The 16,841-nt window shown below is 40.4% G+C and overlaps 1 protein-coding gene across 1 annotated transcript; it reads left to right on the top strand.

Annotated features, from left to right (window-relative positions):
• Positions 1 to 633: 633 nt before the first annotated feature.
• On the top strand, positions 634 to 1,545 carry LOC110685120. Its single transcript, XM_021861582.1, has one exon. It carries the CDS (start codon positions 634 to 636, stop codon positions 1,543 to 1,545), a length of 912 nt encoding a protein of 303 aa, XP_021717274.1.
• Positions 1,546 to 16,841: the final 15,296 nt, after the last annotated feature.

The following is a 16,841-nucleotide window of genomic DNA, read 5'->3' as shown; positions in this document are numbered from 1 at the left end:
GGTGATTGATTATTGCATGACCTTAGCTTGTATGCCTTACGATGATAGTGTAAGTGTATGCTAGCTAGGAAAGCTCTTAATCCCGATAGGTGATTAGAATTCTTGATATTGCCTTGTACGAGTTGCTTGGTTTGCATGTAAACTTATTTCTTGGTGCCTAACTTCGTTGAATTCATAGCATGTTTGAAACGTGGTTGGATTCAAAATTGGAACCAAGGAGGTGGTGGTTTTGATAACCAAAACCATGTTAGGGGAGGCCCTTCCAACTTTAATGGAAGAGGATACCCTAACCAAAGAGGTTTTGGAAGCGAAAACAAACACCACCACCCCAATCACTATGACAATCAAAACCAAGGTTTTGGTGGCCAAAGTAACATGGGGTACAATCAACAAAAATACAACTCCAACCATGGCGCCGGGGGATATAGACCTCACAATGCTTCTACTTTCTCACAAAATAGTAGACCCCCCGGTTTTGACCAAGTAAGGCCCCATTCTCAAATTCCCCATACTCAACCCCTCCAAATCAAAGCCCCTCCGGATTTTATGATGACTATGATTCAAAATTTCATTAAAAATCAAGAAAACCATAATAAGAGTCAAGAGGAAGAAAATAAACAAATCAAGGCACACATGAAAATGCTTGAGACCCAAATCTCTAAAATTGCCCAACCAAGTTCTTCATCCTCCCCTTCTTCCTCTTCTTCTTTACCTAGCCAAGGTGTCAACCCCAAACCTATGTATGCCATTACTACTAGAAGTAGGAAGATCCTTGACAGTGATTTAAATGTTGAGAAGAGTTCCGATGTAGGGAAAGGACTTGAGGTTGAGGATGAGTCATCAAGAGAGAGTGAGATCCTAGAAGGAAGTGCCAAAGAGAATGAGAGGGGTGAGAAAGATAAAGAGAAGGAACCCGAAAAGGAGAGCACAAAAGATAAAACACCTTTACCCCTTTATCTCCAACCTAGGAATGAGAGGTTTCCTTTTCCCCAAAGATTTTCTAGATCTAGGCTTGATGTCCAATTCGGAAACGTTTTTTATGTAGTAAAGAGCGTGCATGTTTCTATACCCTTTGTGGATGCTATGAAAGAGATGCATCACTACTCTAAATTCTTAAAAGACCTTTTGAATGGAAGGAGAGAAGTTGAAACCGTTAGCCTAACCGCAAATTGTAGTGCTATTCTCTCTAGTAAGCTACCAACCAAATTGCAAGATCTCGGTAGTTTTTCCATCCCTTGTTCTATCAATGAGGTTCATTTGGGGAAGGCTTCGTGTGATCTAGGTGCTAGTGTGAGCTTAATGCCCTTCTCGGTCTACCAAAAGCTTTATGTGGGAAGCCTTTCACCTACAAACATCACCCTCCAACTAGCGGATAGGTCCACAAAATTGCCTATAGGGAAAGTAGAGGACATGCCCCTTAGAGTTGGTAAGTTCACTTTTTCGGTGGACTTTTATGTTCTTGAGATGGATGAAGATGAAATAATTCCTATAATTTTGGGTAGGCCATTCTTAGCTACTTCTAAGGCAATCATTTATGTCAAATAAGGTAAGATGACCTTGAAGGTTGACAATGATTCTATCGAATTTGATTTGAATAAGGTAATGAGACAACCTTCCTCTAATAATGAATGCTTTAGAATAGATACAATTGAAAATTTGATGAATGAGTTTAGATACCCTCATATGCATGCTTCTAATGATCTACTTGAGGATGTTTTGTTGAATGAGAATGAAGTAAGTGATAAAAAGGAGATGCAATTATATGAGGAAATGCTTGATGAGAAAGAGGAGACAACCACCGACCAAGAGATGCTCCAAACATATAAAGTCTTCCAAGTAGAAGAGGAGGAGATCTCCAATGGTAAGGGAGATCAAAGGTAGAATTGAAACCTCTACCTTCGGGCTTGAGGTATTTCTTTTTGGATGCTAAAGAGACTTCCTCGGTCATTGTCAATGCTAACCTCACGGAAGAGCAAACCTCCTCATTGCTTAATGTTTTGAAAAAGCATAGGAAGGCTTTGGGTTATACTCTTGATGATCTCAAGGGTATAAGCCCCTCCCTATGCATGCATAAAATCGATTTAGAGGAGGGTGCTAAGACGTGTAGGAAACGGCAAAGGAAACTTAATATATCCTTCCATGCAAGAGGTTGTGAGGAAGGAAGTTTCCAAGCTACTTGAAGCAGGGATCATCTATCCAATCGCTCATAGTGATTGGGTGTCTCCGGTTCAAGTAGTGCCAAAAAAGGGAGGTATGACGGTAATGGTCAATGATAAGCAACAATTGGTCCCAACTCGGCTTGTTACGGGTTGGCGTATGTGTATTGATTACTGCCAATTGAATGCCAATACTTTCAAAGACCATTTTCCATTACCGTTTATCGACCAAATGCTTGAGAGGCTTACAAAGCATGCTTTTTATTGCTTTCTTGATGGTTATTCGGGATTCTTCTAAATCCCAATTGACCCAAAAGATCAAGAAATTACCACTTTCACATGTCCCTACGGTACGTCTGCTTACCGTAGGATGCCTTTTGGTCTTTTTAATTCCCCGGCTACCTTCCAAAGATGCATGATGTCAATTTTTAGTGACATGATCGAAGAAGAAATGGAAGTTTTTATGGATGACTTTTCTGTTGATGGAGGCACATATGAGAAGTGCCTAATGAATTTATCTCGTTGTTTAGAAAGGTGTGAGTTTGCCAACTTGGTGCTCAATTGGGAGAAATGCCACTTCATGGTGGAAAATGGCATTATTATTGGCCATAAAGTCTCCCAAACGGGCATCGAAGTTGATGGTGCGAAGGTTGATGTGATTGAGAAGCTTCCTCCTCCCACAAATGTGAGAGAAGTGAGGTCTTTCCTTAGTCATGCCGGCTTTTACCGCCGCTTCATCAAAGATTTCTCTTTGATTGCTAAGCCTCTCACATCTCTCTTGCAACAAGATAAATAATTTGTATTTGATGAAGCTTGTCATGAGTCATTTTGTATGTTGAAAAAGCTCTTTACACCGCCCCCAAAGTCCAAGGACCGGATTGGTCTCTACCATTTGAGCTAATGTGTGATGCAAGCGACGAGGCCATTGGATCGATTCTAGGACAAAGAAAGGATGGGAAACTTCACATTATATACTATTTTTCCAAAACTCTCAATGATGCTCAACGGAATTATACAACTACCAAAAAAGAGTTCTTAGCGGTTATTCACTCATTTGAGAAGTTTAGAACCTACCTCATTGGTTCTAGGACAATAGTGTATACCGATCACTCGGGTCTCAAATATTTGATAAGCAAGAAGGAGGCCAAACCGAGGTTGTTGAGATGGGTCTTGGGCCTTTAAGACTTTGATTACAAAATGAGAGATAAGAAGGGAGCCGAGAACGTGGTGGCAGACCACCTTTCTAGGTTGGGAAGTGCAAGAATACATGAAGACGGTTTGCCAATTGAAGATGCCCTAATGGATGATGTCTTATATGCTCTTGAGGCAAAATCAGAGCCTTGGTATGAGGATATTGTGAACTACTTGGCTTATAGTGCCATACCTCCGGATTTCACTCCTCAACAACATCGAAGGCTCAAGCATGAAGCAAAGAAGTATATATGGGATGACCCCATGTTGTTGAAGAGAGAGGTGGATGGACTTTTGAGAAGATGTGTTCCTAATGAAGAGTTCCAAGATGTGCTCTCAATGTGCCACTCGTCCCCTTGTGGTGGTCATATGAGTTCTCAAAAGACCGGTTCCAAGGTTTTGCAATGCATGCTCTTTTGTCCCTCTCTATTCAAAGATGCTTGGCAATTTTTTAAGACTTGTGATAGGTGCCAAAGGATGGGGAACATATCAAGGCGCGATTAGATGCCCCAAAATCCGATACTTGAGCTAGAAATTTTTGATGTTTGGGCAATTAACTTCATGGGCCCTTTCATCTCATCCCAAGGAAACCGACACATTATATTTGCCGTTGATTATGTTTCCAAGTGGGCGGAAGTCGTGGCATCTCCCACTAACGACTCAAAAGTGGTCATCAACTTGCTTAAGAAGGTAATCTTCCCCAGATTTGGTGTCCCGAAGGCAATTATAAGTGACGGAGGTTCACACTTCAAGCACCATGCATTCAACAAGCTCCTCTCAAAATATGGTGTTTCGCACAAGCGTGGTCTTGCTTACCACCCTCAAGCAAGTGGTCAAGCGGAGATCACAAATAGGGACTTAAAGATCATCTTGGAAAAGACCGTGGCTAGAATAAGGAAGGATTGGTCTAGTAAGCTCATTGATTCATTGTGGGCATATAGGACCGCCTTCAAGACTCCGATTGAGACAACCCCCTACAAACTTGTGTATGGGAAGAATTGCCATCTCTCGGTAGAAATGGAGCACAAGGCGCATTGGGTCATAAAGCAAATTAATTTTGACCTCCATGCCGCAGGGTGAGCAAAGGATGCTAGATCTCCATGAGTTGGAAGAGCTTCGAATGAACGCCTATGATAGTGCAAGCCTCTACAAAGCAAGAACCAAGGCATGGCATGACGCTCAAATTTCCAAGAAGGAGTTTGTGGAAGGACAAAAGGTCCTGCTTTACAATTCAAGACTCAAGCTTTATCTCTAAAATTGAGGTCTAGATGGAGCGGGCCATTCTAAGTGTCTAAAGTCTTTCCATATGGCTCAATTGAGATAATCAATTACAAGTACCCTCCATTCAAAGTGAATGGGCACCGTCTTAAGCCATACTACGAAGGTCAACTAATCGAGAAGCCGGAAAATTTGTCACTCATTGACGTTTTCAAATCACCATGATTCTTTTGTGAAGGTGTCAAGCTAGTGACGTTAAAGAAGCGCTTACATGAGGCAACCCGGTTTCTAACTTTTTTTTATTTATTTTTATTTCCTTTGTCACACTTGAACTAATCCATCTAACACTTTTCTTAATCAATTGTGATGTAGGTGTGATTGTGTGTGTCCATGAGGAAAGAGAGATAAGAGTTGAAGCAAAATGAGAAATTTTGAAAATTTGTGGTCGAATGAAGACCAAAGACAGAGAGCCAGCGCGATTTGGTCGCGGCAGAAGAGCGATCCGCGAGAACAGAGTGGTGCGGGCACGCGTCTATTTGTTGCGAGCGCTCCAGTTCTTGGTTCATAAATTGCTCCCATTCTAGAAAGTAGGAGCGATTTTGTCGCGCCTAAGGAGCAGTTCACGTCATCAAAGGGGCGCAGGCGCGCTTGATTTTGTCGCGGGCGCGCCAGCTGTTTGGTCTAAAAGGTCTCCTAATTCCTAAGAGTAGGAGCGATTTTGTCGCGCCTAATGAGCGACCCGCGATATCGAAGAGGCGCGGGCGCGTTTAATACTTTGGTCTAAATTCTAGGGAGTTGGAGCGACTTTGTCGCGATTCAAGAATGGTCCGCGTCTTCACTTAGGCGCGGGCACGCTCGTTTTTGTAGCGGGCGCGCTCTCTGGGTTTCAAAAAAAAAAACGGCTTGGCTTCGTATCTTAATTCCTCACAAACTCCCTCAACCCTCACAAACATAGCCTACCTCCCTCATCACCTTTCTCTCTCTAACCCCGCGGCTGCTCCTCACCACCCATTCTCAAGATTCGTTCATCATCTCGTCTACCATCCTCATAAATCATTCATCATCATCAAAGCTTCAATCATTCATCATCACCACCGTTCGTTCATCACCAAAAAGAAAATAGGCATCATCAACACCAACCACAACAAACTTCTTTGCTACTCTAAATCTTCAACAATTCGACACCAAAACAACAATTTATTCGCATAAAGGTAAAGGTATTCAAATTCCTTCTCTAGTTATTCTCTTTTGATTAATTTTAAAGCAAGGATTTTGGTTATCTTAGGTTATTATCGAGATTTTGTTGATTATTGTTGAAAATATTGCTGGATTCTGTTGAAATTGTTGTTGGATATATTCGTTGTGTTTGTTGGATTATTATTGCTTGTAAACAGGTACATTGTGGTTTTGTGGAGGTTAAGGGTGAAAATAGCCAGGAGTTGGCTTTTAAAAAGGAGTGAAAAAAACACAAAAAAAAAGTGAGTAGTCATGAGTCTAAGGATTGGGAAAAACAGAAAAACCGCAAAGTCGGGACAATCGTCCTAAAACCCAGAGTCGAACCAACCCAATACCTTACCCACCTTAAAGTTCTTAAACAAAAGCCACTCCTTCATATACTCTGACATGAAAAAAAGAAAGTTGCGACCTTCTAGGCACTACCATCGTGGAGACATGATAAAACTTGGAATAAATGACGACTTGTGGATTCTTTTTGACAACCTTCGACTAGGGTCATTCGTAAACTCTTCATTCATGACCTACCAAGAACCTACCTTAGAGTTTTTCTCGTCTTTCCAAGTTGATACACTAGAAGATAATGACTTTCGGATATCTTTCCAACTCTTTAACAACCAACACACCATGTCACTAGCACAGTTTAACCAAGCCCTGGACTTTCACTCAAATGCATACCTCCTCTACCCGCTTTATGAGAACTTTAGGGAGCATAGTGAGTACGCTTGGTGGCGTTCCATTTCAGGTAAAAAAGAGTTTCACACCAGGAATTTCATAGCCAGTGAGATTTGGCACCCTGCCCTTAGGATCCTACACCGTTTATTAGGGTATTCTACCATTAGTAAACAGGACCTAGGAAAACTGACTAAGGAAGAGGTCCTTTGCCTATGGATAGCCACAAAGGGAGAGCATGCACGGAGGTTGAATTTGGGATTCCTCTTTATGTAAACTTACCAAGCCATAACAAAGGGAAAAAAGCCAGGGGAGATACATTGCGAGGCGATGGTCACTAGATTGGCCACCAAGTTAGGTTACACTGACCTTCTACCTCTATGCACGGTCTTAGGTAGTAGTGGGAATATTTACCTTGACTTGGACAAGCTTCGCCGCTCTGATTTTATTACTCCCACGGCAAACCCCAATGCTTTTAGGTGGCTAGTTAGAGGAGCCCACCATTGTTTCCTCCCTAAGCCTCACTTCACCTCCCTCACGCGTCAGTCCTCTAATGTGTGGAGAATTTTGAGAGATAGCGGGCGAGTGCCTGATGTTGATAAGGACGATGAGGTAGGGGTAGGTAATGAGGAGGAGGTTCACGAGCAGCAGCAGCAGCAGCCGGTTACCTAGCAACCCACAGGTACATTCCAGCTATCTAATATAGCTAGACAGTTGCAAGTGATTTATGAGTCACAGCAAGGCCTAAATCTGCAGCAACAGGACCTCTATGACTCAGCTGTGGATAAAGGAGAGATTGCTCCCCCCGTGAACTACCCCAATTGGCCGCCTCAGCACGGCCCTGTTCCTTCTTGGGGGGGAGGGGACAATCTCCCCACTTACCCCTACTGGCAAGGTCCTTCCGAGCTCGGTAGGGAGCTCCGCAGCTTCCCAGAGGACGGGCAGTACGTTTATCGTGTGCCCGGCAGGTGTGACTTTAGAGGGGACCCTGCTTACCCCTATGTGCATCCTGATCACCCCGCCCCTTTGTATTCCCAGTCTGAAGACGCTCCCTCTAATCCTTTGCCCAGTTGGCAAGAGGATCTTTACATAGGTCACTACGGTTGGCCGCCAGGCTTTGACGGTGGTTGGGGCCTTTTCGGCCCCCCTAGTGGCTTCACTTATGACGAGCCACCACGTCAGCCTGGCTCACCTAGTGAGCCTAGCTCTAGTGGCCAGTAGGCTACGTCCTTTGAGTATATCTCTCTCCCCTGCTTTTGCATGCTTATTTTGGTGAGTAGGATATATACTCTTGGTAGGGAGTGACTTGGCTGGGATTCTTACTTGCTTGCCTGTCGGTCTTTCGTTGTTCTATTTGCACCTTTATGCTGCTGATTCTGCTGAGTTGCATGACTGTTTTCTTTAGTTGATTTTGCCCCTGTTCACTGATATTGTTGATGAGTTTTTGATGTGGTTTTGATGATGATGCTGCTTTAAGGACACTTCTCTCGCTTTGATGGATACCGGTGAGTCCGCCCCCCGTTTTTTCTTGATGATGATGATGATTACTGGTTTTCGCCCACATTGCGATTAACCAGTGCAGGTGTGTGTAAATATGGTTCGATGATTTTTGAGGTAATGTTGATATTTGAGGAGATTAAGAAATTTTGTCAATAGTAGATTAGTTTACAAAAAAAAAAAAAATTGATTCCGTTGCCGACTGGGCGTCATTTCGGTGAGATCTTTCTTTTATCCTTCTTTCTACTTTTCTTTGGTGTGCTTTAGGATAGCTTTAATTTAGATTGGAGTTGAATGATTCGACGTTGTATGCATTTGATTCTTCGGAATCTGGTGATCGTTGGTATTGATGCCGAACGATCCTTGTTTGACGATTGGGAATTATTTGCTTGCATGCCTTTTGCCTTTATGCTCCTTTGTTTTTTCTAGGATTTTTCTTTTGCTCAAAACTAATCATGTGGTTGTTGTATGTTTTGTTCTTATGTTGAGCAGTAATTGATGGATTTGCATTCTTGACTGTCTTTCTTCCTAAAGATTAAGAGTTTCCACGTTCTTGGATTGCCATTGGTTGACTCTAGGATATGTCTATGCTAAGGTAGTTGTGCTAGAACTCGTAAGGCCCATCGAACCCAAATTCACTTGTTTGTGGTAAGAAGGGGTTGCCCTCATTGAGGGATTTGAAGCCCTAAAGGTAGTTTTTGTAACCCGATGTGAGTTTTACTGTTCAAGCCTCAAACACTTCTTGTATGAGCGGCATAAGATCCTTACCAAGGCATGCTTAGATCGAGAACTTGATGTCTAGCTACCCAAGATCGCGACGGAACTAAATCTAGGGAGGACAAAGGCATTTTCTTCGGTGACTATTTTGCTTTTCTAGGTTTAGCTTTTCTTTTGTTGCTTCCTTGTAATTTCATTTGCATTTTCCCCTTGCTAGCCATGTTGAGCCTACACTTCCTTGTTTATAGCATATTACACACCCCATGGCCCATTTATTTCATTTCTCACCCGTAGATTTGTGAAGTTTGAGCCATGAAAGTTTATTGTGATTTTGGTTTAAAAAGTTGGAAGGTGATGATAAGAAATGGAAAGTAAGGTTGAGTTTGACATTTTTGTGTTTAATAAAACCAAATATGAATTCAAGAAAAAGTTTTCCATAGTTATAAAAGGCAAGGACAACAAAAAAAATAAAAAAATAAATAAAAATTGATGGAGCTTTTGATGTCGTTTACTCCCTCGTTTGAGCATTGAGGACAACGCTCCATACAAGCTTGGGGGAGAAGTTCTACGCTTTTTGTCTATAGCTTTGGGAGTTTGTATTGAATAAGCTTGGGGGAGATGTAAATTTTTTTATTTTTTTATTTTTTTTTGGAAATTGGTGGCATTACACTTTGTTTTTGGAGAATTAGCGCCATTCTTTGCTTCACAATTAGGATTTATCACCAAATTTTCATATTTTTCCTCACCTTTACCTCCTAGCCTACGTTACAACCCCTTTTTAAAGTCCTTTTGACTTGGATTAGTTGAGTCACTAGTCGATGGAGGGAGCTAGATTTCAAGCATATGGAGAGAGCATGACTTGGTAAGATGTCGGGTCACCCTTGTCTTATTGTCTTATCTTTATTCTGGCTCCTTCGTGGAGTCATGAGATGCTACCTTGAAGGGTGGATTTAAACCTAGATGAGGGAACGCGGTAAGAATGTATGGTATGCGAGGGGAGTGGAGCATGTTAGAGTTCTCTATGCTTAGCATAGCTTATCTTTCAATCAACCATTGGCATCTAAAAGCGTGTTTACTCTCATTGCTTAGAAAGATTGTCATCCATCTATGCCTGTCCTTTTAATACGCTCTTCTTATTCACATTTTGTTTCGTGTTTTTAGTTCATTTTCTTCCTTATTTGCTTCTTTGTTTTGAATTTGTTTTGAGCATGACGCCAAGAGTTGTGGGTTTAACTCTTTGGAAACCCCCACGAGAGCATACTCATCCTCATTGGCAACTTTGAGGCTTTAATGGCTTGTTGTTTATGCTAAAAACAACCGTGATTCCTACCAAACTGAGTTAGTGTAAATTCCTTTCCCTCCTTTTCTATTTTTCTTGTGTTTGAATAATTGTTTCTTATTCTTCTTTGCCCTTAGCTTTGCTCGAGGACGAGCAAAGGTTTAGCTTGGGGTAATTTGATGAGTGACATTTATGTCGCTATTAGGGTAGTCTTTTCTAGTAGTTTTTAGTAATAATTTGGTCCATTTTAGTATGTTTTTGCTATGATCCGCCTAGTTTGAGTATTCTACCTTTGTGATGTGTAATGTGTATTCATGTTGTTTAGGTAGTCTATACTCCCCTCCCCTTTCGTTGTATTACGCTTTTCCTTCATGTTCCATGATTGTAGGTGTATGCCGTTGATTCGGAGATGGAAGAAACAAGGGCAAAACGGTAGAATTCCAGACCAGACAAATGGCGCAGGCGCGCCACCTATATGCGTGGGCGCGCCTTCCTTGAGCGCGGGCGCGCTGATGAGTTGGACCAACCATTAAATATCCACTTTGGAGCGGGCGCGCATTTCGAGGAGCGGCCGTGCCATCATTTAACGCGCGGGCGCACCTGTCTGCTGCGGATTCAAATCCCGAATTCAGTCCAATCAACAAAAGGGAGGAAAAATGGCTAACATTCGACAACATTCTATCATTAGGATACTTTAGTATAGAAACCTTGAAGGAGAGCTTTTGAGGCATTTTTCTAGGTTATTGTTTTAGCCACTTTTGTATTGGAGAATCTTGATAGTTTTTACTGTAATTTCATTGCCCATCAACATTAGTTTTACTCTTAGTTTTTGAAGAATTATTTTGCAACATTGATGTATGGTCAAGCTTGGTGCTTGGATGATGTCTAGTTCTTTACTTGGATTTCAATGAAGGTTTTGGTATATTTCTCTATTTTCTCTTGTTTTTATGATTAAAGTTTCTACCTTTATTAGTTTAGTTGATTATTACCTTGTCTTTCTTACTATTTCATTGGTTATAATGTTGCTTAGTATGATTGTAGTTGTAGTTATGGATAGTGAGTAGTTTCTTGTTGCTAGGGGTTTGGTGAAGATATGCTTTGAGTTTGATGTATGTTAGGCTAGGTTAATTCGGAATATTTGTGATTAAATCTTCCTTGTGCTTATACTTATTGGCCACTCCATGTTTATGGCCATATGCATGTTGTGGTTAAATGACTTAAACTAAATCGTGACGATAGTGTGATTTAGGACTAGTAATTAGGTGATTGATTATTGCATGACCTTAGCTTGTATGCCTTACGACGATAGTGTAAGTGTATGCTAGCTAGGAAATCTCTTAATCCGATAGGTGATTAGAGGGTATTCTTGATATTGCCTTGTACGAGTCGCTTGGTTTGCATGTAAATTTATTTCCCGGTGCCTAACTTCGTTGAATTCATAGCATGTTTGATCCTTCCCCCTAGCGCTTGTTTTAATTGTTATTCTATCTGTAGGGTTTCGTAGTGACCCGACACTACGCAGAAGGAAACCCCTCAAGACCCGCCCCTTAATTAAAGCAATTAACAGGCATAATAAACTTAATCAAACAAGATTAAGAACAAGAATTATACCTTTGTTGCGTGCTTCGCTCCCGAAGAGCTCTTATTTCAAAATCCCGATACTACGAGATCTCCGACGGATCGTACCCTTGACCCGACCCGAGCGTCCTAAGTCTTGAAGGTTAGTCAAGACCCGAACAAAACAAAACTATGAGTTTAACGAATCAAAGGTTTACTCTAATTATAAGAGTTGCCTTTTTAATTCCACTCAAGGTTGTGCATTTCCCAATACCATACCTTTGGTATTTATAAGGAAATGCACTCTTGGTTTCCAATCTCCCATCAATGTGGAAGAGTTGGTAAAATCAAAAATTTATTTAATTCCAAATTAAATAAATAATCAACTTAATCAAATTGCGACAAGTGGCACAATCATATGCAAATTAGAGATGGCCAAAGCTAAGGGGGGGACCATTTGCCTTGCTCCCCAAGGCCCTTGATTGGTCCCCACATGCATGCACAAAACCGGGTCAAGGAGGGCTAGCTGGCTGCCAGCTAGCGTGCCAGCTAGTGCTGCCAGCTAGCATTGCCTTGCTGCCCAGCATCCTAGCTAGCCAGTGCACGCTGGTGATGGGCTATGCTGGTGCTAGTGCTTCGTGCTAGCGCCTGGCGCTGCTAGCACATTGTGCTGGCGCTGGCTCCAACATCCCACGCACCACACGCATCCCCGCTGCACCTCTCGCACATGCTCGCATAGCCAGCATGCGTGCTACAAGCGAGCCACGCATGCTGGCCCCCCTTGCCTCGCACCATACGCATCAGCCTCGCAGCACCTCTCGCACACGCACATGCACTAGCGTCTCAAGCACACCCACGCATCCCCTAGCAGCCTTGGTGCGTAGCGATGCTGGGCTGCTGTGCGTGGCTTAGCAATGTGCTGCCGCCCAGGCCCTCGCACACGCATGGTGCGCTGCTTGGTGTTGCCATGCAAAGGCTAGCACGCAAGCCACCACGCATGCTGCGATGGGCTGTCTGGTGCGCCTGGTGCGCCTATTGCTTGCGATAGGCTACCAGGTGCTCCTTGTAATACCCTGTATTTTTTGAAAGGTATTTTCTAAATTAAAGAGTATTTTAGTCTCGTATTTTTGACGTATTATCTAAATTAATTATTTTCCTAAAGAGTATTTTAGTTTTGGAGCAAAAATGATATTTAAATTTTGGCGCCTAAATCATTATTTTACAAAACAAATTAAATTGGATAATCCAATAAACGAAACTATTTTATACTTATGTTATAAATAGTATTTTTGATTTCTCAAAATTAAATAGCTAAACCAAAATTATATTAATTCGGTAGATTAATTAAATTGTATTTTCGGTTTTCATAGAATAAAAATCTAAATTGTTTTAATATCTTTCCAAATTAATAATTTTCATGAAATATATTTTTAAAGAATTAATTTTCAGATTTTATATAATAAAAATCTGATTTAATTAATTATTATAAGTAAAATTTTCGGCCACCCCAATTATTTAATAATAATCTGATTTTATTCTTTCAAGTATTAATTTTCACAAAATACATTTTATTGGATTATTAATTTTAAGAAAATAAATTATTTTAAAAAATCCATAAATTAACATAGAGGGACCGAAATTATTGAGCAATATTAAGCTCAATATTTTCGGCCACTCATGAATTTTCTAAATGATTTTAATTTATTTTATTAAAAATAAAAATCCTTTAAAATTCCTTATTTCTACTCTAAAATCTAATATTTATTTGATCTTATTCTATACTTGCACTCCAAGCTCAAAACCTACTTTTCATGATCAAATAAAATCTAATATCCTTCCATACATTTAAAACCCTAATTTCTATTCTTTGAAATTTCCATAAATTATACAACCCTAAATTGCTATAAACTCATCACCTAAACACCTATAAATACCCCCTCATACCTCTCATATTCTCACCAAAAACTCAATTCCCTTCTTTTCTTTTACTCTTCTTTTCCCTCAAACTTTTCCTATTTTTCTTTTTCTCTTTTCTAAAAGAAAATCTGCCCATATATATTTGGAGCTAATTTTCGGGAACTTCTGATCAGTTTTTGGATTTTTCTATTTCACAAAAGATTATTCCTCTCAAAACATCCTTGAGGTTAGGATCAAGAATCACCCAATTCAAAGTTATATCAAAGGAGTTATGACCTCTGCAAGTTTTGCCTATCCTTTCAAACGCAAATTCAATTTCCTTTAATCCTATTCCTTTATTTTCTTCATGGTTAGTTTTCTAAAATATATTTACCTATTTCACAGTTATAATTTTATATTAAAGTATTATTTTTTTTAAAAGAGTTTTATAATCCATGCACATTAGATTTAGGTTTATGTCTAAAGATGTTGTGATAACCGCATGGTTTTGTTAATTACAAGGTACATTCGTGATTGAACTTTGAAAAGTGCGAAGTGTTGATTGATATTCGGAATTAAGGTACGTTATGTGGTTTGATACCTTCGAAAGTTGACTATGAAATTATGTTTTAATATAGTTCTTATGAAATTATGTGCCGTATGAAATTATGTTTTACTATATGAAATTGTGGTTTATGATGGCTTGAAATTAATGATTTTAGTTAATCAAAGAATCTTTGAATTGTGATTAAAATTATTAAAAGGATTGGATTAAAAATGATTTACAATTTTATTGATGTCCAAGTATAACGGATTTTTTTTAAAAAAAGGTGCTTTTAAGCAATCAATCGATATGGTTATGAATCCCACTTAGGGAATGGATTAGAGAAGGCTATGGACTTTGCATGACCTAGCCTTTCCTCAAGATTGGCCTTTGTTCATAAAGTAAACCACTTGGGGGGTGTGCACACTTAGTGAGGAATTGGTTTTGGAACGTAATCGATTGAGTTTTAAACTTGTCTTGAAAGCATTGAATTGGAAAAGCTCTTACATGAGTATGGCATTGGAGTTCTTTGAATTAAACTTAAATGATTTAAATTATGTTTTACTTATCATACACATAATCTACTTAGCATAATTTGCTAATACGTACTTTTGTTTTGGCGTTGCCCTGTTTACCATTTATGGTAAGCAGGTGAACTTTTTAGGTGGAAGTTAATTGATGCATACGGGAGTCCACTGGAATTTCACCTAGCTTAGGAAAAGTTTGACTTTGTATTGTGTCAAAAATTATGAACAAGTTTATTTAAAGTTTTATTAATAAGAATAAAGAATTTTCCGGTGCAAAAGTATTTTTAAAGTATAAGCCTTGCGTTATCACGTGGCGGTAATACGCCCAAGTCTATCTCTACGGTATTTATATGTATTTTCTACATATTCCGTAGAGGGAGATTTGGGGGTGTTACACTCCTGGTGCGCCTAGTGCTTGCGATAGGCCAGCGATGGTGCGCCTAGGCTGCGATGGTGCGCCTAGCACATTTAGTGTGCTTAGGCTTGCGCCTAGCCATGCTAGGTGCATGCTAGCTCGAACTAGCCTAGCATCCACATGGCTAGGCTAGTGTGGTGCTAAGGCTATGTTCATACTTGTCGCTTTGTGATTTTGCGACGCTCCGTCTCGATGCCCTACACTCAATATCCGACGTTTATATTCGTAAAACTCTGTCGACTCATTAAATCCTTTCGGATTAATTCGTCGTCTCGGAACGGTGATTCAATTGGGTTCGACCCGAGGGGTTCAGTTAAGATTAAGCTGTAATATCAATTGTACCTCGATATTACTGATCGGAAGCGGCCTCCACCTAGGCATTCCGATCACTAGATCTTACTGAAGAATTAACTCTGTAATAATTCTGAACCCTCTATCGGAAGAATACACTTGTTGGAAGGACACCATTCTTTTCAATCTCCCACTTATCCTTCCGGACAAGTGTGCATACAGTGTATAGCCCATTTCCTATGTCTCTTAATGTTTCTTCGTGAACTATAAGGTAAGATTCATCGTCATCCTTATTATGTTCAGAATTGTTTCTCGATCTCTGAGTTCGACTGTCAATAAACAAATGATTTCTAAAATCCATCTGAGCACGGCCATGCATTTTCACAGTCTCGCTCTTCGAGCAGCCTTGTAAACAACAAAACATTTTCCCTATTGTTGATAGGGGGACAATCCCAGTCTTGCATTGTAAGTTCCTCTTACTAAGAGGACTTAGTCTCCCGAGTGTTCCCGTTATGATCTCCAGTTACTGCAGATGTTAGGAATCATCAAAGAGTCTAGTACTCAAACAAGAAAACTTCACAATGCTCATGGTCGGAGGAAACAGGTTCTGATAGTCATAATGAGAAATGTACTTATGACAATTTTGAAATTTCATAAAGTACTCTCATAGGTCTTATCCAGTACGGTTCCAAAATGTACCTGTGCAAATGATTTATGACTGTCACGTCCTGGCAGCACAAGAAATGGTGATGTAAATCATACTACACACTAATCTGTGGCGGTCATCAATCGTCCATCTGTTAGATGACCTCGATTGGGGACAATTTTCGATTTAAATATTCAATGTTCACTTAACAGGTGTTTCTTTATCCAAGACATGGTCTTGATACCTTGTTTTGAATATTTTTGTAAATCGAATGGACTCATTATTTAATTCCAAACCACAATTAAATAGTAATGGAGTGAATGATAATTTTGCACAAAATTAATTACTCCATAAATGAATGGTTTCATTACAGTGTCTTACATTAAACAACCTATTTAATTAAAACACATGTACAGGGAATTTCAAAGCCAGTCTCCAACATGCTTGATTCCCATCGCCTCAATGTGCTTGTTGTGTTTCACCTGAGGCAGTGGTTTAGTCAAAGGATCGGCCACATTATCATCTGTGCCAATCTTACAAATTCTGATTTCACCTTCGGATTTCCATTCCCTTATCATGTGAAATCGCCTTTGCACGTGTTTGACCTTTTAGTGTTCTCTCGGCTCCCTGGCCTGAGTGATTGCTCCATTATTATCACAATAGAGATCTATCGGCCCCTTCATTGAGGGTACAACACCAAGTTCGCTGATGAACTTGCGAATCCAAATAGCTTCCTTGGCAGCTTCTGAAGCGGCCAAGTACTTGGCTTCAGTGGTGCTCTGCTTGGCACTCTTCCAGCTAAACGCTCCTCCATTCAGACAGAATATGTATCCTGACTGTGACTTGAAGTCGTCTCTATCAGTCTGGAAGCTAGCGTCGGTGTAACCTTCAACAACCAGTTCTTTGTGGCCTCCATACACCAGGAATTTATCCTTGTTCCTTTTCAAGTACTTTAGGATATTCTTGGCCGCAGTCCAATGCGCCTCTCTTGGGTTCAATTGG

Source organism: Chenopodium quinoa, unplaced genomic scaffold (assembly GCF_001683475.1).
Source record: "Chenopodium quinoa cultivar QQ74 unplaced genomic scaffold, ASM168347v1, whole genome shotgun sequence".
NCBI lineage: Eukaryota > Viridiplantae > Streptophyta > Magnoliopsida > Caryophyllales > Amaranthaceae > Chenopodium > Chenopodium quinoa.
Note: the sequence above shows the minus strand (reverse complement) of the source record. Positions and strands in the feature narration are given on the sequence as shown.